At 43.2% G+C, this 9,162-nt stretch overlaps 1 protein-coding gene across 1 annotated transcript; it reads right to left on the bottom strand.

Moving 5' to 3' along the window:
* Positions 1-43: 43 nt before the first annotated feature.
* On the bottom strand, positions 44-8,397 carry CD164 (CD164 molecule). The gene is made up of 4 exons (XM_062570972.1): positions 8,162-8,397; positions 3,550-3,696; positions 2,254-2,334; positions 44-1,429 (listed from the first exon to the last, which is right to left on the bottom strand). Exons 1-4 carry the CDS (start codon positions 8,298-8,300, stop codon positions 1,269-1,271), a joined length of 528 nt encoding a protein of 175 aa, XP_062426956.1. The 5' UTR covers positions 8,301-8,397; the 3' UTR covers positions 44-1,268.
* Positions 8,398-9,162: the final 765 nt, after the last annotated feature.

Genomic DNA, 9,162 nt, shown 5'->3' with positions numbered 1-9,162 from the left:
CCCCCCTAAACAAACAAAAAGCCCTCCCACAACCCCCCTTCTTTCCCCCTCAAGCTCCTAGCAGTCTCAGGACTATAACAATCCTGATTCAGATCAAATCAGATCAACAGATCCTTTGGACTACACTCTATGGCTCCTTCAGCAAGCAGACATCTAAGAGGGTGAGAGAGTGATGAATACAGAAATTAAATTAACAGATGAATTTAAGAAGCATTTGAAGAATAAAAATCTCGTAATTTCCCTAATGCCAGTATTTCAAGTATATATATATATATATACACACACACAGACACGTTGTTGCCTTTTTATGCAGGGAGTGAACCGTACTGACTCTTGTCACTTGTATTACCTCAGTCTTTGCAGGCCAGAACAAAAGGTCAACAACTTTTATCTCCTGTTCATAGTTGAAGATTACTGTACCACACTCCCTCACCCTCAGAAGTAAGATCAATAAGGAACTGTTATTTAGTGTAGGAAGTTTTGAAACTGGAATGCTTGAAGTCACTCATATTCCATTCTCCTATACAAAGCTAGTACCTAACAGGTTTTGTTTACCTTTGAGATAAGAGGGACACTTTTGTAACCCACTAATTTTTAGTCTTTTAAGGCACTAATCTTCATTTCCCTTTTATGAAGATTACCTACACATCCCCTCTCCACCCTCAACATTAATTGGAAAGGGCACAAGATTTTAGTTTGGAATAAGTATTATATCAAGCAACCTTTATTCTTGTGTTAAAAAAAGAGGTTATTTTATTTCATTAAGACATTATCTACTTCTACAAATTCTGTTCATCTGTCTAGCAGCATGCTATAAGGGCCACAGGCTAGTAAAAATGGTATCTTGCTCCCTGAAGTCAGTCACCAATAATTCACATCTTAATAAAACTGAAGGGATACTGCCTCAAAGGTTGATTAAATTAGCCTTCACAATAAGTCACCATGAGATTGTCTACTCAAGACAGTGTTACCACTGAACATAAAAATCTGTGAATGTCTACATTTGGCATATTGAAAGAGTCCCACAGCAGCAGCCACAAAAGAAAAATTAGACAGCCATTAGAACCCATGCAGCATATTGCAAGTAATCCTGTTGGAGATTCATATCACCTCTTGCCAAGTATAATGTTGCAAAAATATTCTCTTAAAGTCTTCTTTTAGAGATTTAAATGATATTATGAACTGCTGTCTTCCATGAGCAACAGAAGATATTTTGGTTCAGTGAACTACAGGTGTTGGGCTACCAGTCCATTATAAAGTGGCAGGTCCTAAAGAGTGTGATAGTTTCGGTCTTTCGACTTGCAGAATTTGTACAGAAAGAAAATTACAGCCTGCAGACCCAGCACAAGGACAATTCCACCTATGAAACTGGCAGCATCAAATGTAGATTTGCGTGGAGAAGGTGCAGGAGTCACAGTAGCATTTGTACCTGTTAAACACCACATTAAGTTCATGAGAGGACAACACTTAAAATTATTTTATACAAATTTTAGTATTTGCTTCCTTACATTACGTCTACTCAGACAAAAAAAAAAAAAAAGTCAAACATCAAGAAGAAACTAGAAATAATCAAACAATGACATGTCAGGAGCTGCATTTAGATTAGTGATACCAACTCTGAAATTCTGATTAAGCACTGCTTGTACAAAGCTGGAGTTATTTACAGCCAAACTGCTTTGGACCTCAAAACTGAGTGAGTCCCAGCTGGACATATTTGTAGTTCGAAAAGTCAAAGTTTCCCTCCTTTAAGTAGAAGCATATTATTGATACGCTCACAGTCAAAAAGCTTTCATTCTTTGTTACTTAACCCCTCCTTTTTTTTTGCTTAAATTCACATTAAATAATTATCTTTCATCTATAGTATCCTGGCCCAAGAATTATGCTTAAAGAAACTAGATGAAGTCACAACAGATAGGAATCTGGAAGTAACAGACATCTGCTGATGGCTAGTTCTAAAAAGCTTCACTTCATGAGAGCTTTTCATGTAGCAGAATACTTTGGACTGAATCTGAAATAAAATAGGTCAACTCATTCTCACTGCTGTAGCCCGATGTCATTTTTAAGGCATCCCATTATTATGCTGCAAGTCAAAAACAAAGACAAAACAACCCCTCCCAACAAGTAAGAGGTTCTACAGCTGAGTTAACAAGTCAGTTGTAACCATGCTATTAAAAGCAGTCAATTGATTTAGTCTGACCAACATATTTCTGACATTTAACACTTCACAAACTACCCCTGATTCTCAGAAGTTACCTGGTATACTGGTTGTTTTGGTGACTGAAGAACTGGCAGTTGTATGTAGAGGAGTATGTGCAGTTGCATTAGTGATGTTAGCTGTTTGAGAGAAAACTTAAGTTCAGAAAGTATGTTCAAACCATGAGCTTACAAGAGCAAAGTTCACAAACATTTAGGTTCTTATGTAAATGATTCATCTTTTTGTGCTTCAACAAGGATAAGTTTTGACTTCAGACTGCCCCCCCACAATTTAAGTGTTCAGCTGCATGGCATTAAGCCAAGTTTCTGGATTGGATTTCTTTTTTAATTTACTACCTGACCATACCATTGTCATCCAAGTATTTCAAGGCTCTCCACAGATCAGAAAATGATTTTTCACTCAGACAGAAAAAGGAAAAAAAAAAGAAAAAAACCCCACTTTTCCTTCAAACATCAACTGCTGATACTGGTATAAAAATCAATACAGTTGCTCCTGTAGAAGATACCTGAGAATCTGTATCAAGGCAGAGGATTTTTATTAAGTAGCCGTTAGAATCAGTTTATTTTGTACTAAACAAGTACTTAAACACAATATCTCTAAACAGGAGATGAACACCCTGTATACCATAACTTTCTGAAAATTATTAACTGCCACTGATGCTATTGAAATATGAGAACAGTCACACACAGCTAGATTATCTCCTAAAAGTCCTCCAGTTATCAGTACCGAAATCTGGATCTCTGATCTTTTTTTTTTATAGAAGATTAATTTTACTAAAAATTAAGTATCCCACTATACAGCTGTGACAAGCACCAATGTTTGTAACTGTACTCAAAGCTATGTGTCAGCCTGTGTTACAGCGGGCTTCTGGGAGCCAGTCAAGTTCTGCATCTTGCTACGTCCCAGCTCCCTTGAGCTGGGGATGCTTTTATAGAAGGACTTCACTGTTAAGATGACAGCATGCGTAAAAACAAAAATTTTATGACTGGGCAACATACAAATCAAACTCATTAGCCATTTCCACTAGTTATTAATTATCTAATTTAACCAGCTATCTGAGCCACTTTATAGTTATTTGTATCTTAAGGAAAAAAAGTTAACACACAAACCACTTCTTCCAAACCTTGTTCTGTGAAAAGGCTCTTGTCCTTTATTTATTCACCAGTTCCTGGTTCATTACCACTCTATACTGAACGGAGGACAGTCAAAGTAATCCTAGCAACATATATTGCTAGGATTATTACAGCACGATATATCGCATTATACTTCCAAGTTCAAGCAGTTTCTTATGAAGTGATCTTACGCATTCAGTCACCTGGGTCTTTTCATATTACCTATAGTAGTATGAGCCGTAGTAGCGTTGGTAGAGGCTGTAGTAGCATTGGTAGAGGCTGTAGTAGCATTGGTAGAGGCTGAGGCTGTAGTAGCATTGGTAGAGGCTGAGGCTGTAGTAGCATTGGTAGAGGGATCAATTGTTGGAACTATAAAAGAATAAAAGATTATGTTTAAAAATACTAATGACAATACTTAACTCCAAGAAACAGCAGCAGGCTGAATTTTAGAGACCCTTACATATGGCACTGAATTCTAGCATGCTGCTGTTTTGAAATTACAAAACAACTAAATGTTCAATTTGCCACAAGAACTGAAGTGGCATGAGTGAATATATAAAAATACTTGTCACAGACAGAACAATCAAGGCAGTGCTCAACTTTGTAGTACAAATTTGAATAAAACAAACATTCTAGCTTACTAACGCGAAGTAGTTTCCTCAAGGCAAATTGAAGGGAGAGCAGTGCTACTGCATACGTATAGTTTGCTGAAGTTTTACATAATAGGAAACTAGGTATTCAGTACAGCTTCCCAACCTAACTGCAACCAAAAGCAACCTGACCTAGAAACTAGAAACTGAGAGCCGTTGCTGGCATAGGTGCTCTTAGAAGCCTTAGGCTTCAGCAAGTGCTGTAAGAAACTGCTACGTCTTTTAAAATCAATTGTATGAACTGAGTTAATCACACATGGATCACTCATCTAAATTACTGCTTAGTTATACTATGAAGGTTGACAACTCATCAAGCTTCCTGCTGAAATACCATTATGTCAAGAAGCCTCTAGAGCTCTGTGGCACGTAAGTGTGGTTATTTAGATCTTGAAGTAAGTCTGCAAACTGAGCAAACTGACTCTACACAAAGCCAGGTTGGATACATCAGAATCTACACTGTCATGGATGCCACTGGCATCAAGTCAGCTTAGGGCTGACTTTACACTTAAGGATTGACACGGAGAAGTATTGTGCTGAGGCGTGACAGTGTCTCAGTAAAAACTATTGTATATCCATATTAGCAATGGTCATCATTAATTCAATTCTTCCTTAATGCCCTAATGGAACTGAATACTCTTTTGCACAACAGCAGGCATCAATGACAGTCTGCAGGGGCTGCTGGCAAGGAGAGCTGTCATCCTGCCTTCCCCCAATCATCTATACTCCAGCTGATCTGATTTTACTTGGCTCATGGAGAAGCACCAGTTGGCCCAGGTACATCAGCCATCTGCCCCTCCAACCTAACTGGGCTTTTGTGTCCCAGGCCCACCTGAGACAGATCTTGATACAAGACAAGATACTGGACAACTAAATTACCAGATGCCAGTAGCACCACTTTACCCATTTGGAACTGAAATGCTATCGTGGTAAGACTGTTCATAGCTAACTCATCTGGACAAAGCTAAGCCAGATGTTACACAGCATGATACAGGCTATGTCACAAGATAGTCACAACATCCTGAGAGCCTCACTGCCTGTTTAGCAGAAACAGGCTGGAGAAGCTCTATTCTTAGATGTAGAGCAAGGTACTGTGACAGCATGCTAATTTTTTAAAGTACTGAAAAAATTTGAAATTTGCAATTTTACCCTGATTTTGACTCTAGATTAAAAGGTGGTTATTACAATTCTAGAAACACCACAGAAGTCCAAGTGAAGCAGAATTACTTCTGACTTGCTACCACCACAAGATAGCTTATACCAGTGCATAAACTTCATCTCTGTTGGTATAAGCCAGTCTCTTCAAACAGTACTGTTAAACTAAGCAGGGTAAGAACAGTAAGATTCTTCATTTATTATTCTGCATCTTAAAACCAGACAATCCTATTTTAAGACCACCCATTTCTAGGCAGCTTTCAGAAAAAGTAAAATTTGTGGGCTTTCGCATAGTTAAGATTTAATCTAAACTATTTAGCAAATCTGATTTGTACATCCAGCACAAGTTTATGAGAAGAGTAAAGTAGATATGCAACTGAGAATGTGCCTAGCATAAAGGCTTTACTTTATGTTGCTTTATAACCCAGGTCCTGCATTTCACATCTGCATAAACAGTTGTGCTGGTTAACAATTAAAACTGGAAGGTTCATAAGTTTTTATTTTATTACTTCTCAGATGAAGCAGTGGACTTAACATGTGGAGCTCCTTTTGTTGAGTATGAAGCTCCCTATCTTTAAAATACTGGCAAGTTCCTTACCACCTTTAAGGTTCTCTTCAACAGGATACGTTGCCTCTAACTAGTTAAACTTGTAACTAACTGGTAAGTGATTACTGAATGCATAATAAAATTGTATATTTAAATATCACATACCACAGGTTTAAGCTGGAAGGAAAAGGGCTTATCTACATACTTGTATATGCTTATGTAAGTTGAACAAGATATATTAACAGAGGACAAATTAAGACCGAGTTGCAAACAACCGTTTTACTTTAAAAAACTTGGATCTAGAAAACTTCATATACAAATACACATAAAGGAAAATAGAAAGGAAATCAATCTATTCCTACTTTAACTACAGTATGAGCCAGCAACTTAACCAGCCCAGTATGATACTGCTTTTCAGTGTTAATCTCAGTCAAATGTTGCCTTAAAACCACAACGTCAACAAATCCAGTATCTAGGCCAAATAAATTCTCCCAGTCGAATAAGACTTATTCATACAGCCATCACACTAAAAACAAACAAACAAACAAACAAAAACCCCACCCTGCACAAACCACCTGCTCTTTGCAGCATTCACCAGCATATTTCACGTAGCACCCACCTACTCTAAGCAGCAATGGATGACCTTCCATTTTTCTCTACTCTGCTCCCTAGTGAGGGGAAGCAGGCTATTCACAGATCTTTGGCAATCAACATGGTAATTCACATCTTGGGATAATAACTAGAAATGAGTCAACTCTAACTTCAGTATTCTGGCAATCTGAATTAAATGTGAATTCAGCAGCCTCTCTGCTGGATGTGTCTGGTTCAGGCTCATCAGGAAGTAACATCATCTACACATAACCCAAAAATATTAGTGCCCATTTCTCCACTTCCAAGAAACTGAGAAAGATGTAACAAGATCTTTTACCACTTCATATCAGCGAGGTATAACAATAGTCTTGCCCTGCTCCCTTCAGAAAGATGGTACTTAAACCACTTCAACAGTGATATGACAGTTTCTGGACACCAGATCTCAGATACAGTCATTTATTCTTCTGGGTATATATCTGAAAAGTGTTAATAGTCTGTACAACATTCAAAAATGAATGTTCATTTTTCAGAAGTGAAAACTCCTCTTTAGTATACAGACAATTTAGCATAGTACATCTGCGGACAGGACAGTCTAATACCAGTTGGAGCTAATGGCAGTTGCATTAAGATTTTCAGTTCACTTTTTAAACAGTTTTCCCAAACTAGCATGAGGGAGGAACAGATCTGCAAGAGTAAAGGACCAGAACACATTTGTGTCATTGCAAAATATTTTAAGGATGAGCTGTCAACAAATTCAGCTTCGTAATCAGCTGCAGGACATCATACGCTCTTCCAATGCTATCTTAGAATCTTTATATGGGATTACAGCATGCTGCCCAGCTTCAGTAGATGAGATACTCTCTGCTCAAAAATGATTTGGGTACCATGAATGCAGCTCTTGAAGTAGGCAAGCTCACATTCTGCTCCCCAGATAAATGTGTTAAGCTGATAGTTGTTACAGTGTGAACTCAGACACTCCCCTTACTCTTAAAGGGGGAAACGAAAGACTTGAACAGAATCTGTCCTGCTGAACCAACACTGCCCTCTTCTGCTCTAACAGTGAGGTTGTTAACCTCCGATTTTCAGCAGTCCCCAAGTAGTTTGCGGCTCCAATTTGCTGTCTGTATTGGCCTACATCATGTCACCGCCGGTGGGACACAAAAGGAAGTAACCCAGAAGGGCCTTCTGAAGCAGGCATTACTGGACAGCTGCGCACTAAACTACACCCAGCACCGTTATGAAATGCTGCCAAAACCATTGAAATCCTTCTAGAACAACTTCTTCGCTTTGCATTTAGGGCATATGGTGCACTCCGTGTACACATCTCAAAACCAGGAGCACTGGACAAGCCTATATGAGGAACAGTGAGGTGAAGGTCTGGATAAAGAACAACTACGAGCAGCAAGAGAAGAGTGCCCGTTACGTAAGAAACTACCCCGATCTGAACCGTGCTAAGTTCACAGGGGACAAGCACGCTACGGGCATTTTAGCAGACACAAAAGCTACCAGCTAGGAAAACTTCGCTGCACACGAAGCTGCCCAAATTGCGCTAGCCAATTCAACACCGCAACATCTACGTATTTCACAGCTAGCGCGGGGAGGAAGAGAGGAGGGGAAAAAAAAAACAAAAAGGCGAGAAAAGGCGGAGTGAAGGGAGAAGCGGGTAGAGAGCTCGGCGGGCTGCGGCAAGGCGCTGAGCGCGGAAGCGGCTTCAGCGCGGCGCCGGGGCATGGCGGAGAGCGGCCGGAGCGGGCGGGCGGCAGCGCGGGGCCGCGCCGCTGCGGCTCCGCCGGGCCGCGGGCGGGGCTCGCGGCGCAGCGCGGCGCGGCGCGGGGCGGGGGAGGGGAGGGGCTGCCCCGTCAGCAGCCTCCGCGGAGCAGCGCGAGGCACTCACCAACGGTCGAGGGGGGGGCGCTCGCCCAGCCGCTCGGCGCTCGCCCCGTCGCCGCCGCCGTCGCCATCATCGCCGCGGCCGAGCCGCAGAGCGCGGCCAGGCAGAGAGCGGTCACCGGGAGCGCGGGCATCCGGCCCATGGCGGCGGCGCTGGGGCAGGTGTGTGGCGGCTGCCGCTCCGTCGGCGCGTCCCTCCGCTCCGCTCCCGCCGCGCTGCGCGCACCCGCCGCGCTGCCCCGCCCCGCCCCGCCGGCTCACGTGAGCAGCGCCGCCCCGCGGCCGGCTCCGCCCCGCGGCGGGAAAGGGACGGTGACGTGGTGCCGCCTCCCCCTCCCCCAACGTGTGATGGAACAATCCCGACCCTGCGCGGGAGGGGGGCGTTGGAGTGGCGGAAGGCATCGACACACGTGGCCTCCCCACGTGACCCCGCCGCCCGTGGGGAGCCGCTCCCTCCGCGTCACGTGGCCGCGGCGGGTCCGCGTGGCGGCGGCCGCTCATTGGCGCGGGCGGAGGCGGCAGTTGCCAGTCGCTCTCTGTGGAAAGGCGGCGTGTGGGGGAGGCGGTTTCTCATTTAAAATTAACGGCCGGAGACGCTCTACCTCCTTCTGGCGTCCGAGTTTCAACGGACCCCCGCCCTCTGGGCTCTTAAGCAGGAGCCCAGCGCCCGCCTCCCGTGCGTTGGGGCAGTGGGGCATGGGGGTGGCTCGTGTGAGGGCGGGAGCTCCTAAGGCAAAAGCAATTCATGGCAAAAGGGTGCTGCCATCCCTGGGGTGCGCAGGCCTCGCTGCCTCGGCTTGTATGGTGCTCGAGGCTGCTTGCTTGCTGCTTTGCAGCCTAGCTCTTAGTCACAGGTCTGTACCCTTTCATCTAAGTTGTGGTGGTGTTATTCCCATGCTCTTTATACTGCTCTCGTAGCACTTTAGGCACCTGCTCTTGTGCACCTGCAAACTCCAAGACTATTTGTTTTGCTGGATTTCTCCTGCAAAGTGATCCTGTATGGGA

This window comes from Rhea pennata, chromosome 3 (genome assembly GCF_028389875.1).
Source record: "Rhea pennata isolate bPtePen1 chromosome 3, bPtePen1.pri, whole genome shotgun sequence".
NCBI classification, from domain to species: Eukaryota; Metazoa; Chordata; class Aves; order Rheiformes; family Rheidae; genus Rhea; species Rhea pennata.
The sequence above is the reverse complement of the archived record's forward strand: the minus strand, read 5'-3'. Positions and strand labels throughout refer to the sequence as shown.

What these genes read in the sequence shown, in the direction of transcription:
- CD164 (XM_062570972.1), bottom strand. Translation starts at nt 8,300, where the DNA reads ATGGGCCGGATGCCCGCGCTCCCGGTGACCGCTCTCTGCCTGGCCGCG. An exon ending in CGCCCCCCCCTCGACCGTTG is followed by an intron (nt 3,697 to 8,161) that starts GTGAGTGCCTCG and finishes ATTCTTTTATAG; the next exon opens with TTCCAACAATTGATCCCTCT. An exon ending in TACGGCTCATACTACTATAG is followed by an intron (nt 2,335 to 3,549) that starts GTAATATGAAAA and finishes TCTCTCAAACAG; the next exon opens with CTAACATCACTAATGCAACT.